Here is an 18,958-nt window from a genome sequence, read left to right as displayed (position 1 = left end):
ATAAGTGTGTCCATGATAAAGAAAAAGATTATTTAAAAAAAGTTTTAAAATATATATCTTTTAAAATATATATATAAAATATTATATATTCATAAAATAAAATATTTTATTAACATTTATTATTAATATTTATTTGTCTTGTCATAAAAACGTCAAATTATCTGAAATGTTAAGAGATTTTTTTCACCTTGACACGCAGTCATGACTCACAAGGGTCTGCAGGGGTCCTGTTTTATGTTTCTTTTTTTCTGCATGTTGGTTGCACCTCATGACTTTGACTTGGTAATCAAAGATTTTAAATATTAATAAGTGTTTTGTTTTTTTTACAACTAAAGATGGCATTTGGATGAATACTAAAATGTCTTGTCATTTCTTTTAATGTACTCCAATAATTTCCAGACATGAGTTTACATTAACAAGCTGTTTTGTTCAAATCTAATAAATAATAACAATAATATTCCAAAAACCTAATCAAATCTTCTTGTCAAGAATATAATTTGACTTGTTTTTTATGTGTGCATCAGAAATTACAACAAAAACAGAAATTTAAATTTACTTCAGAAATTAAAAACATGCTCAAGTCATTGTCATGCTCAAGTCAAGTCATTCGCCCTTCACCGGGAATTTGATTGACAGGCGATCTGACCAATCATAACGCCGAATCTGCTATTTTGTCCAACAAACAAATCAGACCGGAGAGTAGTTTAACGTTGGTGGACTTTAACTTGATAAATGGTGTATTGACGTCTTTCCACGGTGCAAAAAAGAAACCTTCTGATGTTCATTCGTGTTTATTTTGTGCTATAACTAGTAAAGAGGAAATGATGAATAATAATGTCGTCACTGTCCCATCAGCAGAATTTGAACAAAATTCAACATCCCCAACCCCTTGTTTATTAATGAAATATTTTGCATTTAATAATGCTTTCAGCTACCAATAAGGCATTTTACTTTAATATTAATTAACTTCCAAATAATTCTGGTTCTGTGTGGGCCTATACTTACTCCTCTCTAGTATATGCTGTCAAAGGCCTTCACACAGTGGGACGCTTCATGAGCCTTCCTCATATAGGAAACACCTGACATCTATAAAAAGGAGAGGACTAGCAAGTATAATGAAATTTACAAATGCACATCCACTTTATCTATACTCACCTTGTCAGTAAAAAAACAGAGAGAACAGACATTTAATCTCCAAAGATATAATGGCACTTTTAACCTCAAATCAATTGTGACTGTGTGATCCGAGCCAATGATTTAACATTCGCATTACGCATATCTAAGTGAGCCAAGTTTGAAACTTATCATCCAATACTTTTGTTCTATGGAGTCTGTATTTCAAACACAGCCTGTGAGGCAACATATTTGTTCTGTATTAAGTTGAAATGAAATCTGAAATATCATATTTTCAAAGTATGTTTGTTGTACCTCATATGATACGAAGCTTCATCTTTATACACTATACTTTTTGCACAAAATATGAATATTTGAGGCATCGTTCAGATTCCCCTGGCACGGAACCCAAAGCAACAGAATGTGATCATTAAATTTACTGTTTAAGTCACTGAGTTTCCATTACAGGCTACATAAATTTATGCTGAGAGAAATTAAGACAACCCATGTGGTGGTAAACAGATGTAGTGTGCGTCTGTTCCTGGGGTGATGGATACGATTTCCTGTCTTATCATCTATAAAGCACAGATATTTCTTGTTTTATCAAATACACTGACTTGTTACAGTGAGGATTTAGGGGTCGCTGCGAAATTTCATTCATCAACGATGGCAAAAGGCAATCTGTTGACGGTCTTTTCTCTTCATAGCACCTAGATTTATTAACTCAGCTACGAGGAGCCAAGGAGATGATTTGCCTGTAGAAAGGTTGTTACATTGAGGCAGTTCAATCTCATGCCAGAACCAAGGGCATTTGCACTTCATTATCACAGAATAATTTCAAATAGAAACTGCAAACCAGAGCGCAACAGGTGATGCATTATAACTGACGGCATGGTGTTTGGAATGGCGCAGGCCATCAATCAAGAGCTCCATTTGAAGAAATGATGCATTGGGGCGAAATGCAGACGCACATTTAGCCATAAATGATCCCCGCATTTCGACAATATTCTACCATCAGTAGACAAGATGCAGTGCAGCACGCACAAATATGACTGAAATGAGAAATGAATTGAACAAAAGAGAGGTGACACTTCTGCTACTGAAAAGGATTCTTTTGAGTTGGAAATCAGTCATGGTCGTCCTTGTTGGGGCAAGTGTTTTGAGACTGCATTATATGATGTTTGCACTCATAAAAGTCTCTGCCAGGACTGCTTTTGCGGACCATCTAACATGAGGATGAGTTGTTTATCTTTGTCTCTGTGCACAGAACACTGGTCCTATTGATTGAGGGAACTGATCCTGGCTGGGGAGCTGGTGTACTGGGTCTTCGTTGTACCTGATGGAACGGCATAATTTTGTTGAGGTTGACATCAATGCCTGGTGAAGCATGTGTTCAGAACAGCAGTGTCTCCAGGGTGGGCAAGGCTATAACTACAAACACTCCCAGATGTACTAAAAGAAAAACACAATCACTCTAAGAATTGTTTATTAGGGCGAGTCATGTAAATATCACCAACATCACATTTACTACAACTACAACTTTAAACTATACTGACCTTAGCCTGTGCCAAACGCAGTCAACATGCCATATCAGCAAGATCAAATTCCATTCATAATCGGCTTGACAATCGTGTAGTGTGTTCTCTGAGAAGAAAAGACAGCATTTTCGGATATAAATTCGTACTTGAGAGAAAAAAGTCAGAATATATATATATATATATATATATATATATATACATACATACATACATACATATACTGTATGAAGAGTTTATTTGCAAAACAGATAACTCAATTTTTAACAATTTTCAAAAATCATGTTTTTTCATTGTGCATTCCAACTAATCTCAATCAAACTGCAGTTGGGTTATTTTGATTAGATTAAAAAATAACTTAAAAATACAGCTAACTAACACAATAAAAACCACGATAACATAATAAAAAACATGTTTTTTGAAAAAAAAAAAAAACCCCGAATATATTTATATTGGACTCCCATACTGCTTTGCAGGTGAAATATTTTGTAATTTTTACTACTTACCATATGACGTTTTCATCTGTGAATACATGAGCGCACATATTATCATAAAGTAGTCCATGTTTTATGATACAAAAGTAGTCCATATGGTTTGTTCACATTATTCCAAGTCTTCTGAAGACATTTAATTGTTTTATGTGTACAACCAGACAAAACTTTAAAGTTAAAACCTTGTCCACCTCTACTTGAATATGGTGCATAAGCGAGAATGACAATATGTTTAAATCTGCACAATGAGTGCGCTCAACACCATATAAGGAGAAGGCAGAGAAGAAGAAACTGCACATAAACCTCATTGCTTCTCACTTCTATCATCAACACTTTAGATTGCAATGTGTGAAAATGAATGTTGGAGTGTGTGCAACATACTTTGAGAACCACTGGAAGTACAGATTTCAGGTTATTGGCAGTTTACTACCCCTTGACAATAGTTTAAATTATATTTCACTGACCGGGCAATTTGCACCACAACAAACATGCACATTTGACAAGAGACCATTTGCTGTGAGCAGACTTCTGAGCTTAGTATTGTCAGCCTTTGTGATTTGCCATTGCCAATAAACCTTTTAGCTGCCAATTAGATTGTAGTACTCCAAGCTCAGCTTAACACAGTTTACAATATTTAAATCCATTCTGCATTTTGTCCCCCTTGCAATCAGTGGAAAAAAAAAAAAAAAAAAAAAAAAAAAAAAAGTGTGTAGATTTCATGAGGGGCTAACCAGAACTGGTTCAGTGGCTCCTGAAGTGTAATGTGCAACCTGAGCAGGCTTGGAAAATATTCATTAGTTATGAATCAGCCAATCTCCTGGGCCTGAATGCACTGCTGTGCTGTTGTGTTTGTGTCAGCCAGAAGTATAGATTCCTCTCCTCTCTCAGACAGCTGCGTAACGGCTCTGGCATTCTCCCAATATCCAACCACAGAAAGCCTAGTGTTCTGAAGCCATAAAACCAAGACCCATGTTCATTTAACAAAACAGCCATTCACTCTCTGATGATATATGACAGGGTTTAGAACAATTATGCAATCAGATGAAATTAGTTAAACTGATTTTAAAGGAATAGTTTATCCAAAAATGTAGTGTGCCTAGCACATGTAGCACAGCATATAGCACGTAGAACAGTAACTGGAATATTACATTTAAAAAAATTAGTAAAAGTAATACATTTAAAATAAGACACATAGTGACTAAGCATAAATAGGTCCAACATTCTATTCAATAAAAATGTCCTCACTTGAACTCTCTGGACTTTGATAGCAAATTCACCCCTCTTAAACAGATATTAATATTGAATAAGCAGACTATATCTATGTTTACACATGCCAAGCTCTACTTACAATAACCAAACCTCATGGGTGATATGTTGAGGAAAACAAAATGAGCATAAACAAAAAGCCATTCATCTGTCCACATATCTGAAACTATGGATTGCATCTCAAGGGCTATATTTTTTATGAATTTTATTTTGAACTTGTTAAATTAGTATAATGAATTCTAATAATGTGTTACATGTTTAATCATGACTCACCTCACCAAACCAGTGGCATCATGCCGTTAATTTGATTAATTAATCAGCCTGTCATGTAATTAATTTGCTCACGCTGACATTAGCATGAGAGCGTATTGATCAGAATGCTGTGACAGTGTTTCAGATAGATTAAATCACCTGACCTTTTTTGTCACCTACAAACAATTCAACGTTCCCAAAGAGCCATTCATTCCACCTCCTGTTATCTCACTGCTGGGCATGCTTTTCAAATGGATAAAGAGTGGCAGGAACATATGTATCATATGCCAGCGTCATATCAAAGACCTCACCTTTCGGCCAGGCTGTGAATAAGAATCACATCCGTGATAACATATGTTCGCCTCTTGGCATATAGTTTGGTTTATAGTGCAGCTCATTCTGGTCAAGATTCACTGTTTTAAACAGGAAGAGACTGTCTGAGTGACATGGGAAATGACCAGTCGTCATTCTTTTTGTTTTTATGTGCCATTAAGTGTGGGTAAATCTGAAATAAACAATGCTATTTTATACATATAAATAAAATGATGAGTGCATTAATCATTTTTGAGAATGTTTTAGTAGTATTTTCTGTACACCCAATGTGATCTCATTGGTAATTTTAAGCATTCATGCATAAAGTGTGGCTCTAGCACCAGTGTTGGGGGTAAAGCATTACAAGTAACGTGAGTCAGGTCAGATTTCAAATGTTAACATGCATTTACTCATCTCATTTGCACAAATACAGATTCAGTATTCCTCAAAATAAATAAAGTATAATGCAAACTCAGAATATGATGCAAACCTGCAATAAAACAATATATGTTAAATTACATAAATATCCTTTATGTATTTAATCCCATTTTTTAACCAATATCTTTGCTGCTGACCTTCGATGATCCAATTCAAACATACAAAAAAAAGAGCAAAAATTACTTTAGATAAACATGACATTTGTGTTTCTTATTTCTTCCTTTCTTTCTTTTTTTTCTTCTCCTGCGTATTATGCTCCATGCAATCCAGAATGGCTGAGGCATATTTATTTCCCCTTTTTTGGTGTGAACGAGCATTTACATTTGCCAAAAATAGAACTTTTTATATTAAAATCAAACAAGTAAGCCCAGCCCAGATGAGAACAAGTAATGTAAAAGAATCGTAAGGCATTACTTTCCATAAAAAGTAACGAAGTAACGCAATTAGTTACTTTTTTGGGGAGTAACGCAATATTGTAATGCATTACTTTTAAAAGTAAATTTCCTCAACACTGTCTAGCACAAATTCTTACCTGTGAATAGACACTGAAATGCACATCTTCAACATATTGACATCTAAATGTACAAAAAAAAAATATCTGTGCACAACTACAAATGTTTACAATGTTGTTGTTTTTTTTGTTTCTTCTTAGATTTTTTTTATCAGTTGTGTACATTGTTTGTATGTAACATTTAATGTGGTTTAAATTAATGTTGATTGCATTATTTAAGTTTAATTTGTGTTACCATGATGATGTTTAGTGTTTATGTGAATGACACTGCACCACATATATATGTTAGTATTTTCCTTGCTTGTGGAAAAGCTGCTTGTTATGAGCTTTGATTCATCATGTGACTTTCCTATGCACCACCTGCTTTTGGTGGTTATCAATGTATTACAGTGGTGCTAAACAGATTTCAGTACTTCAATAGGTTGGTATATTAACATTATATCAGTTAATGAAATATGGTTTTTAAATGTAAATGTAAGTTAAATCCGTAAATGTTGCTACCGTATTTTTTACGGTAACATTCTGGCAACCTCAGCTTGCCAGTTTTTTTACTGTAAATTTTACATATTTCTTTTACAGTATATATACACACGCACACACACACACACTCAGAGCCTCAAAACTCTGTATGATGCCACTAACATCGCACACTTTGGCAAAATTTACAATGATTATACCCAACTCAGTAGCTTGTTTTTTTGGCAGAGCGATAAAATCCTATGCACCCGACTTCTGGAAATTTTGTTGCAGTCTGTTTGAAGCTTTTGAAATTGCTTTCCAATTTTGTATCAGCGGTCAGTGAATAAACTGTAAGTGGTCCGCAGTAATCCATAACCCAGCAAAGTGCCAAATCATGACCAGAATTTTCCTGACTCTAACTGCATGGGACCTTATCAAGTGCAAGGTTAGAATGACTCATTTCATCTTCTCTGATGTCACGCTCAAGGCACCCAGGCCCTGTCTCCATCATAATTGCAGGGCTTAAGGCTTCCGATAATGTCTCAGAAGAAGATGGAAGTGTCATTCATTTATCTCATTGCTTTGCGGCCAAAGAAAGGGCACCAGGCCCCTGAACATACCGGGGTCATTCCTGGCATCCGTATCTCTCAGATGAACGCTGCACACAGGAGGCCCAGGATGATGAAGCAGATGTGTCGGATTGCTCACCATGGTAATAAGACTGTGGTTAAACCCCCTCCTGCCATCAACTCCATCTCAACTAACAGCTCGATAAGTACATCAATGTTGTTGGCACCCTACAGGAGAAAGGGCTGCTGAAATTTATGGGGCACCATCCGTATGAACTTGAGCTGAGCCGCGCGCTCCCTGTGGACAGGACACGGAGATACGAACACAATGAGAGTGGGAGGAGAGGGGCCATGAAGCATATCGTACAGACTCCACCAGTCTTTACTCTGTGGTAGTCTGTTGTCAGCGCTGATCAATTGCTTTGCACATTTGCCATAGTTCTGCATTAGAGGCCTTGTTCACAAAGCAGCAGAATATGGTTGTCAGTCTTGTTTTTGAGGACTTCATACGATTCACACATAAATTGGTTATTTACGAGAGGAACAAGCACATTCTATAACCAAAGTCACACCTGTAAATCTTCAGTACTATACGCTAAAGCATAAATTGTGTGCGGAGCCATTCCACATGGCAGCCTGTTTCCACCACGGAAAAAATAAATAAAAAATGTAACAAACATAATCTCCCCAACCTGATTTTATTTCTTGTCATTCCAAATTTATATATTGCAATTCGTTTCTCAGTAATGCAAGCTTCTGTCTCGAAATTCAGACCAACTTTCTCAGAATTGTGAATTTATAGCACACTTCTGACTTAATTTCTTGCATTTCAAGTTAATATCTCGCTTCTGACTTTTTTTCCTCAGAATTCTGAGTTTACATCTTACAATTCTGACTTTTTTCTTCTTCTAAGAATTCTCAGTTAATGGTGCAATTTGGACTTTCTGGAATTCTGAGTTAACATCTCGCAATTCAGACTTTTTTTCTTGGAATTCTGATGTAACCTCAGAATTATGACCTTTTCTCTGAATTGCAAGTTTATGTCTCGTAATTCTGACTTTTTCAAAGTCAACTTCTTACAATTCTGAGTTTATATTTTCTTTAAAGGCATAAATGATAGGGAATAAAATGATCTTTCTGTAATTATGATATGCATATTTCATTGACAGGGCCATAGGTAGGGTATGTGGGGCCCTGGCTGAAAACACGTTCCGGTGGGGGGGCCCTTAGAACAGCCGGGGCCTCTAGAATCATCGCCACCTTTCTCCCTGTTCAAGAAGTATTGGTACATTCCATTTTGTAGGTAATTATTTTATGCATTTCGTGACCCAGACACCAAAACCCTCATCTCATTCGCCTTTCGCAATTGACTCGTTTATACAGTAGCTTATTTAACTGTATTGTTAAATAATAGTTAAATAATAGTATGCTATGAACACAATTGTGTCAGTGACAACTTTGATTTGCATATCAATCCAGTACATGTTGTAGTATTTCCCATCATCAGCAATAAACTTCTAAATCTCAACTCCGCTAAAATTAATTGGTAAACTTGATGCGATTCTGAGGTCGACTGGAAAAATAATTCTTGCATGACTTTTTCAATTCATCCAATCTCCTATAGCACGAATGTCATTCACACTAACTCGTGTGTTCTTCTCTGAGTGGTTTGAATAATAATTTGGTGGGGGCGTGTTAATTCGTTCTATATTAAGCCAGATTTGTTCACCTATGTAATTAAAAGCAGCTGAGTGCTGTTCCAGTGAGACTAAATGCCGAGGGGTAACGTTCCATTTAGACGAGTCAATATGAGCGGAGAGGTTCATTACTCACTGAGGGGTGGAAGTGAGGTCATAATCAAACACTAGCATCCTACAGGGGACTCGTAACCTCTCCTTGCTTCTCTCTTTGCTGCCATGTTACGTGATAATAAGCTTGAGAGGTTTCTAATAGCCTAGTTTATTGTCTTCACTGTACTGGGAAAAACTCTCTCGGTCAAACTCAGATGTCTCATAAGACAATAAAATAGCCCATTCACATTAACTTGACAAATCAAGCCTTTAAGTACTATTGTTTTAGTATCAAAAAAATCCAAATTCATGTCAAGCATGCTGCTCTGAAAATCACTCGGGGTGACTTTAACTTGCTATAAAAGTTAATAGCAACTTTAACCTATAAATGCTTGCCTATAAATGTGCTTTTTTGTTAGGATGACTTACTTTTAATATTAAAACATTGGTATCACATCATGTCAAGTGGAAAATAACTATGATTATGTACCTTAATAAATGTGTTAAAATATGGGTAGCACAATGTCAGGCAGAAAGTGGCTGTGCGGATGTACGCCCACTGTAATGAATGAGTTAACCAAACCCACATAATATATGTGCACCTGCAGAACAACTTCAAAAATCGTGGTACATGATACTCTTAAAAATAAAGGTGCTTAAAAGGTTCTTCACAGCGATGCCATAGAAGAACCATTTTTGGTTCCACAAAGACCCATTCAGTCAAAGGTTCTTTAAAGAACCATCTCTTTCTCACCTTTTTATAATCTGAAGTACCTTCTTTCGCCTCAATTTACCTTTTGTGAAACAGAAAGTTTCTTCAGATGTTAAAGGTTCTTTATGGAAACATTTAGACAAAAAGCTCAGTTTTAGGCAGAAGGAAAAAGCCAGTGGATGTATTGCACCAATAGTGTTGTAGGTTATACAATGCAAAACTTAACAGAAGACTTTATTAGTCTAGAGACTAACATAAAAGCCTACTGACAAATAGGGCTGGGTTTTGACACAAATTTCTGATTTCCGATTCGATTCAATATACCTTATTCTGGATATACATGCAGGCACGTCAAATTTTCTCAAGGAAAAAAAAAATCTCTCTACTGCTGTAAAATATACATGACAGTCAGTTGGTAGCTACATGACTACACTTAAAAAAAAAAAAAAAAAAAGCAGTATTTTTTGTTTTTTTTTAACCCAAATGCTGGGTTCAGCTTGTTGTGTCATTTTATTGGATCATTTTAACGCTGGGTTATTTTTTTCTACCTAACCGCTGGGTTGAGCTTGTCTCCGGTGAAACTTCTCGACAACGCAGCTGCTGAGAGCATGGGCTTTTTAAAGGGTTAGTTCACCCAAAAAACTAAAATTCTGTCATTAATTACTCACCCTTATGTCGTTCTAAACCCGTAAGTCTTCGTTCATCTTCGGAACACAAATTAAGATATTTTTGATGAATTCTGAGAGCTCTCTGACCCTCCCATAGACAGCGATGTAATTACCACGCTCAAGGTCCAGTTAAAAGACAAAATTCTAAAGATGGCTGAGCACAATATATAATACGAGGATTTTATGAATGTGAATGTAGAATGTGATTAATGTAGATGCAATTGAGTTTGTTTCTTCATCAGAACAGATTTGGAGAAAACTGTTGTGGATTACTAGTTTTTATCAGCTGTTTGGCTCTCATTCTGACGGCACCCATTCACTGCAGAGGATCCATTGGTGAGCGAGTGATGCTAAATTTCTCCAAATTCTGATGAAGAAACAAACTCATCTACATCTTCGAAGCATTTTTCACTAATGGTCTCAACTTGGACCCCGTACCTTGGTAAGAACCACAGCACGTTTTAGATCTTCATGCACACTGCTTTCAAGTGTGTGGAACAGAGAGCATGGAAACAGGAACGGTTCTTGGGTTGGTCTAGGTGACCTGAGAGACTGCGAGAGATGTGATGTGACACCACAGTTCGCCCTTCTTCTCGCCCCCCTCAGCGCTTCAATTAGATAATTGACAGGTGCATGCCGAGACTGAGACAATCAATTATCCTGCCGACTGTCTGTTTCTCTGCACTTAACTGCACCGTGTTTTAAGGGTGAAACGATGAGGACATATTACCTCAGAGGACACATAAGGTAAAAAGGTAACCACTTTCCTTCAGAGGAACAGTGTCTCTCTAAAACTGCTTAAGGAAAACTAGACCGAGGCTACAATGGAGCTCTGTGATTCATGTGAATGAGCACTACTGATGTATGCAAGACCATGGTTAAGTGAAGAGCTTTCTTCTTCTTTTTTTAATGATTTGCAACAAGTGTCATGGTAATGAGCAATGCCTGAGGTGGACTGACTGAGCTTAACAGGAGTTGTAGTTTTAAACATTTGTTCTGCTCTGTATCTGCATGGCTAACCTGTAGAGCCCAGTTAAACCCAGAGCATTGATGTCATTGCAGCCCTATGGGCAAACACAGAGTCTCTAGACAGACAACAAGCACTATCTGCCCTCTACTGGCCTGTCACTGTATAATCAACAAGAATACCTGGTGCATACTTGGTTATTTATACCATGTAATGTTGGATGTATCAATAAATCAATTCTTTGACTTCTGCCCCTAATCTTGATATTTATGGTTTACAGTAACATAAGACCCCTATGTTATATGGGAACGGTCGTATTTATAAAATAATAATGATGAACACCACCGCATTGTCGTATTTACTAGTGAAAAACTTGCATTTGTAGCGAGAACAGATTTTGGAGTTGGAGTGACTCAAAATCGTTTAAATCTAAGGGGAATTGAAAAGTAGTGCTGGTAGATTACTTACAAATTGTAGTCCATTACAGATTCCAAATTACATGACAAAAATGTTAGTAACGTAATCCATTACATTACAATAAAATCAGACTGCTTTTAGATGACTTTTGACCTAACTTATTACATTGATTTAAATAGGATCATCTTGTACAAAATTGATATAAAAATATAAAGACCACGAAAATAAATTCCATTTAATGTTATTAACAACAAGAAGTGCGTTAAACAGTACGTTAATAGTTAATTAAATCATAAAAATGTAATTGATTTTAAAATGAACCTTTAACCAACTTCAGTGAACAGTGAACATGAAAATGTGTTAGTTATTGTTAACTTATTACCTTAAAATCTCAATATTTCAAGTAAATTTATTAAGTGAGCCACTGAGTGATAATTCAAATAAACAATGTGTTCATCAGTAGCTGATGCAATGTTGACATTTTGAGAAAGCGCTTCTTAAAATTGAAATGGTTTTTGTAAACCCATTGTTCAAAAGATGCTGTGTGGCCTCTTGATTTTTGTGTAATTACAGCCACCTAACTTGTGACTGAGTTTCACAAAACTGTCTGAATGTATATAAGCAGTAGACTATTTAAAAAAAGGAAAAATGTAAAAGATGAAAAAGAAGAATTAGGTAGAATCAATAAATTAACAATAATTTATTGCTATTGTGTGAATAATTTGTAATCAATAAAAAGGTAAATGTAGTCTGTGTGTCCCAATTGGAATTTACAATTATCAATTAAATATATATATATATATATATATATATTGGTTGCATTGGTAAATGAATAAAAGGTTTAACTGGTTGTGTAAAACAGACACATAATAATAGCAATAGCGATATATATATATCGATCACAGGCCCCTGAATCTAATCAATTCATTATCGTATCGCGCCATGTTTTGTGGTATTGGCAAATATTGAATTTCTGGCCAGGAGAATCTATGTCAGATCGTATCGTGATGAAACATTGGATTTAATCCTCTAGTATTTTCAAATAGCACTAAATATTCGCAATCACCTGAATAGATAACACCACTGAACAGCCCGAGGCCTTGCAGTTAAGATCACTACATCATATATAGAAAGTTTTGTTTTCTAACATTATTATAGATTCACTTACTATCCCAAACAAAATAAAATCATTTTGTTAAAATATTCTTTATGTAAGATTTTAAAGACTATGGGTGCCAAAAGCCAAACCTTAGACTTTACTCCGTCCAAAATCCCTCACAGAAAGTACTATAAAGATGCACCACACCAACAGTCAGTGTATAATTCACACACTGGGTGTGTCAAGGAAAGAATCATGGCAGAAGCAAATTAGCATTGATCATAAAACGTAACTGTGAATGATGACTGTACAATTTAGTTTGTACCCACTTTATGTACCCTTGATGAGGAATAACGATAAAGCTTGCCAGAAAACACAACTCATTTAGCTGGTTTATGAGGAGACAGGCTTGCACGACTTCAAAAACAAACTAAATTTCCGATCATTCTCCGTGGCAGCACATAATTAGAGCATTAATTATGCTTGCAATCTTTGCTCTCCATTAAGTAGCACTAATACTAAAAAGCTTCCTGTCTTTTTGTAAACTGAAGAAAAAGAAATATGAAACTACTTAACCATTTTTTTCTGAACTGCTAAGGAGGAACTTGCCAGAAGCTCTTGTCTATGTTGAAAGACAATCACAACAGTGAGTTGCAGTTATTATATGCAGTTTTGATTGACAAGCTACTTGAATTCCCATTCTGTGTTACGAACATTCCAGCACATGCACTAATTCTACTCCTCCAGTGCCTGTATTTAAATGAAGCCAAAACTGATCAGTACTAAGATTTTGTCATTGCATCTTTATTTCCATGTTTTGCATCACCTTCAATCATGATGGCCAATCTTCTCTTTTTGCAGTCATCAAAATGTAGCTGCAGACCAAGAGAGCCTGAGCTCCATCCACTCTTCATCTCAGCAGGAGGGTCTCAGGGGTGAATTAATCAGTCCAGGGCTCTGGGAGGAATGTCAGCTGGCTGGAGTAACTGAGGGAGGCCTTGAGCAAAAACGTCTCTTTATGTACTGCACAGACTTGGGCTTCCACGCGTAAAAATTGTGGGGGAGAGAAGAGTCTGAATTCTGGAGCGCTCACCCTGTTCAGTCACACTGGAACCTACAGCGACAGACAGCTTAAGAGTTTCAACAGCCAAAAGCATGCGAGAAACATGGAAAACACTAAAAGGAAAAATAAATACATCTTGGGATTTAAAAAAAGAAAACAGCTTAATACATTATTAGTTAAAAAAAAATCCTCTCTCAACTTATATATTTTCTAAACACACAGCTTTGTACATTTTGGTATAGTTCTCCTTTCTCTAGCGAGGGCTGCTGGGGAAGGAGAAGAGACTGGGCTGCCCACGTTCATTGGAATGAGGACATGTACTCGGGACAGTCCGTCTTCCCTAATTGACGAGTGCTGACAGAAGCGAGAGGCCTTGTTAGAATATTTCCCTCATTTTTGGATGGAGGTGTTCAGCAGTGAGGAAGAGAGGCTTGTGCGGAGCATGTTATGGATAGAAGCGATGCCCCCGTCATCACAGGAGCCGGGAACTTCTGCCACTCTATTTCTTATCTGTGGGAGGAATGAGACAGAGCAGAGTGATGGAATAATCCTGAAACAGAAGGCTGTATGATCTGAAATGTTTAACAGTCACTGTGGTGCGCACGTTACCTCTGCTCTCGTCCGTATCTGCGGCTGACCCAACAGGCCTTTGGCGAAGTAGATTATAATACTTTGTTTCCATCTCCTGAAAAACATTACCAAGATATGATCCAAATTAATTTAGTCTTAAATGTATAGAAACACTGATAATCATTAATAATTGGTCAATAAACTTCAAAAACTGTTTCTTTAATATTAAGTCTAGTAATAAATAGCAACATCTGGTGGCTTAATTATTAGTTATTATTTGATATATTATTTGGATAATTACCAGATTTTTCAAACAGCTATTTCTTAAATAATAGCTTCAAATGAGAATAAAAAAATTATATATATTATTAATTATTATTAGGGCTGTCAAAAGATTAATCACATCCAAAAGTTTTTGTTTACATAATATGTGTGTGTACTGTGTATATTTATTGTGCATATATAAATACACATGCATACAGTATATATTTTGAAAATATGAATATATTTATATTTATTTAATTTATATATAAATATTTAATATATTTTTTAATGCATGTGCATGTATTTATATATACATAATAAATTACACAGCACACACATATATTATGTAAACAAAAACTTTTATTTTGGATGCGATTAATCACGATTAATCGTTTGACAGCACTAAATTTATATTTATTGATAATATTGATCATTAAATTAATATAATTATTTGTATTATTAATTATAAACAACATTTTCATAATGCATATATAATATATTATTACTATTAAGAAATCCTTAACAACAATAAATTGTTTATTAATCATTAATAAATGCATATAATTTAATAATTGTATTATTAATAAAATAAATAGTTTTATTAAACAAATAATATACATATAAATGATGCATAATTACTGTAATTAAATCAAGAACAGTGATACAATTATTATTAATGTAATAAAGATCATTAATAAATAATAAATGTATGTATAAATGAATAAATAAATGTATAACATTTTGAAAACTTTTTATTTTATAATATATACACACACATTTGTGCATATATTACAAAAATTATAAATTACATACATTAATAAATTACAATATATTACAAAAAATTCAATTACTTCTACATATTGGTTATTAGACAAAAATCTGATCTGTATCAGTCATAAAAATTCAATATAGTGGCTAAAAACATATGAACTATAAAAAAAACATTTAGTAAAAAATTAGCGCTAAAAAAACCTGATGCTCCCATATCGCAAATGACAAAACTAGCCTAACGACCGACTTTAAGAATTTAATGGCCTCAAAAAAGTGCACTAAAATAATCAAGATCACATTTTATATAGCCAACAAAACAATCGTGAGTATATTGTAAATATTTAATATATTGTGGAGCCCTAAAATTCAGAGTGGTGAGAGCAGACAGACCTTGAGGTGGTTGAGGTTGGCCTGCAGGCAGCGTAGATGTGAGAGGACCTGCCTGCTGAGGCGGGACGTGCTGCCTGAGGAGGGCGAGGAGAATTTGAGGCTGATGCCCGAGTCAGCAGCACAGCTGTGGGCCAAACTCGACTCCTTTCTCCGGACCTGAATATCGTCATCTGTACTGCTCTCGCCTGGGCCACCGTACCCCTCCAGAACCAGGTAAGCTGCTGGAAAGCACAACCACAATCAGCCGAGACACCTGAATGTCGGAGCATGTGTACTACCCTCCATGCCACATCTTGACAGTCCACCTCTCCATATAAACCAGCATTAACTCAGGACAGGAACGTTTCTTGGTCAAACACTCACCATAGTCCTCTGGGCACTCATAGAAGCCCGTATCTCCAGAGGTGTAGTCCTGAGCTCGACTAGGGGTGCGAGGGGAGCTGTGCTCCACCGGTGTGCGTAGAGAGGTGGTCCTGAGGAGACGACTGCCGGCCGATCGGCACAATCGCTCGCCCTCATCCTGAGCCATCAGCTGAGTCACCAGCACCTGCTTCAGCGCCGCCACTGAAAAAGACCATGACGTGTACACACAGATCTTATTAAATGATACACTACCCCAAAACAACCTGAAATGAAGACGCTGATAACATAAGGGCCTTTCGCACCGCGGGAACCTTTTCATAGTACCTGAACTACCCACTTTTTGGCGTGTTCGCACCGCAGGAACTAGGAACGGTTTTAGTTCTAGGAACTTCGTTTGGAGGAACTAAATGAGCTCCTACTTCAGAGCAGGGTCTAAAACAGTTCTACAGGAACTATCAGTGATGTAAGTGTACGCTGATTGGCCAAACGCACGTGAAACACCGGCCACCCGGCATTTTTAAAAAGCCATGTAAACATATTTACTCCACGAACATGGAAAACAGCGATAACGGCATTTACCTGTTGTCTGCAGTGTTGTGTTCTTTTCTCGGCTTCGATGATATGTAACACTGCAAGTTGTCATAAAAAAATGTGTCTCTTAGCCCAACTTTTTGCTCTTGCAATCGCGTAAAATGTGCGTTTACATCTCCATCTCCGTTATAACAAGACATCGCTGTCAGCCGCTTCAGAGTTCCTGCTGCCGGTGCGAATGCAACCAGGAAAACGGCCCGAGAGAGAAATTGGTTCTCTAGGAACTACCCTGCTGGCTAGTTCCTAGAACTACGCGGTGCGAAAGCCCCTATACAGGACAAGCGTGATAGTGAGACCCCATTTATAACTGATGTTACCAAGAAAACTAGAAATGTCTGGACTTTTAAATGAGCCGGTTAAACTGCTTCACACAACCCATCTAAGTTATTTGTTCATAAATCTAACTGAATCAGAATATGACTATATTTTATAAGTTGAATCTGTGCTGCAGCAAACTGTTACAATAGGAATTATAATAAACACGATTTATTAAGGGGACAGTTCACCCAAAAATGAAATATCTGTAATCTTTTGCCTCGCGTCATTCCAAACTTCTATGATTTTTTCCCCCTGCAGAACACAAAAAGGTCATTTGAAGAACGTTGGTAACTAAACAATTTTGGTTCCTATTGACTTCCATTGTATTTTTTGTTCATACAATGGAAGTCAATGGGAACCAAAACTGTTTGGTTACCAACATTTTGGGGTGGGCTATCTCTTTAACAAAAAAAGGAATATGCACCTATATATGGGATGTAAAACAATAATTTAGTGTGTTTTTTTTTTTATCGGTTCACTGAAACAAACTGTTCAAGGGAACTGATTTGTAGAAATGAGTCCTATTACTAAAACAAACTGCTTCCCAACATGATGCTCAGATACCAAAAGACCCATGTTGACCTCATACAAATAGCAAAAAGCTTCATGCTAAAATAGAGATGATCCCAAGTTCAAGTATTTGTTGTTTTCAGCAGAAGTGTATCCCATTAGGAAGCAAAAGCACACAAGATTTTAAAAGTCTTCTATTGTTAGATACTGAACTAATTAAAAGACAAAAAATAAATATAAATAATATTTATAAAAATAAATAAGTCTTTCCTGGAGTTTTTTAATCAACAGAGGCAGAGTTGTCAGTTTCTTGAATTGGCAGCACAAAGACATCTGCCTCCCAATGCTGAGGACAAGCCAAAACAAACAGGCACAGTAGCCTTAACTCAAGGAATCTGGCATTGATAAGATGTTTGGCAAGCACAATTTATTATGTAAATGATTATTTCACATTTATTATTTCAAGTTGCCAAAAATAAGCACAATACGAAAGTGCTGCGTTTGTAAGGTAATGCAGTTCAAATGCAATCTTACAGGTTTTAAGAGCCTCATCTGCTTTAGATGAACAGGACTGAGAGTCTGCATCCCTGCCATTCAAGAGTTCAGAGTCCAGATACGAGCCATCCCTGCCAGCTCTCGGGACCTGGTCCTCTTCCCCAGGGTTGGCGTCCGGGACACAATCCCGCAGGGCTGTCGTGGGCGAAAAGTCTTTCTCTGAGGACAGATGATGAAGGCTCGAGTTGAGTATGGTGGCAATCAACACTTTTACAATCAGAGGAGCGTTTATACATGCACAGCTACCTGCGGACTGGATGCTTCCTGTGGAGATCTGTTCGGAGCCTTTGCTGAACTTGCTCAACTCGACACCGTCTCTGTCACTACTAGAACACAAACGAACAGTTATGTAAGGTTTAAGGCTTTATCGTTTATATTTGCTACATTCTAATGCATTTTATGCATAGATTGTATTGTTACTCTCGTCCCAGACCAAGATTTTGAAAATCAAACATAAAAATGATATAAATTAAGTAGTAAATGGAGAGGAACTCACTCGTGCTGAGGCAAAGGAATGACGCTGTGGGGTTTGGCGTTCATAACATCTGCCCTCTGAGCAATCTGCCGTTGCCACCTGATATAAAAGACAATTAACGCTGCTCTATGAACGAGAGAGTTGTGGATTGCAGAAACATGAGAAAGAGAGAAGTGGTGAAAACTTACATTCTCTGCTCGGACACTGTTTGTGCCATCAGCTCATAAATCTGAGCTCCGTTTTTGGACATGGAGATCACAAAGAATGATCTGTTATCTGTGTGGGGAAATCAAGGAACCCTGTAAGGCTTAATTCTTGAAATATATGTGGGGAGAGTGTGTACTTTTGACAAATGAGAAGTCAGATGCTCACCTGTCGCCACCGAGCGCACCAGCACAGTGCTGAGTTTAATGATGGGACTGAATATGTGTTTCGTGTCAGCCGTTCCTGCAAGGTTCTTGCTGTGACACCTGAGAATAAAACGCTCGT

The 18,958-nt window shown here is 36.6% G+C and overlaps 1 protein-coding gene across 5 annotated transcripts in view; it reads right to left on the bottom strand.

The window, feature by feature from the left end:
• Positions 1–13,382: 13,382 nt before the first annotated feature.
• Positions 13,383–18,958, bottom strand: part of arhgef12a (Rho guanine nucleotide exchange factor (GEF) 12a) — a 57,079-nt gene continuing 51,503 nt past the window's right edge. For 4 of the 5 annotated variants that reach the window (XM_016513543.1, XM_016513542.1, XM_016513544.1 and 1 more), the window contains 8 exons: positions 18,658–18,745; positions 18,491–18,568; positions 18,241–18,320; positions 17,974–18,153; positions 16,021–16,221; positions 15,658–15,878; positions 14,272–14,347; positions 13,383–14,172 (listed from right to left, as the gene is read on the bottom strand). In XM_016513543.1, the coding sequence (XP_016369029.1) occupies positions 14,162–14,172; positions 14,272–14,347; positions 15,658–15,878; positions 16,021–16,221; positions 17,974–18,153; positions 18,241–18,320; positions 18,491–18,568; positions 18,658–18,745 (935 nt within the window). In that variant the 3' untranslated portion in view covers positions 13,383–14,161. The remainder of the gene's footprint in view (positions 14,173–14,271; positions 14,348–15,657; positions 15,879–16,020; positions 16,222–17,973; positions 18,154–18,240; positions 18,321–18,490; positions 18,569–18,657; positions 18,746–18,958) is intronic. The other variant, XM_016513545.1, reaches the window with a different exon arrangement.

The sequence above is a fragment of the Sinocyclocheilus rhinocerous genome, unplaced genomic scaffold (assembly GCF_001515625.1).
Source record: "Sinocyclocheilus rhinocerous isolate Xijiao unplaced genomic scaffold, SAMN03320098_v1.1 scaffold626, whole genome shotgun sequence".
Taxonomy (NCBI): domain Eukaryota; kingdom Metazoa; phylum Chordata; class Actinopteri; order Cypriniformes; family Cyprinidae; genus Sinocyclocheilus; species Sinocyclocheilus rhinocerous.
The sequence above is the reverse complement of the archived record's forward strand: the minus strand, read 5'-3'. Positions and strand labels throughout refer to the sequence as shown.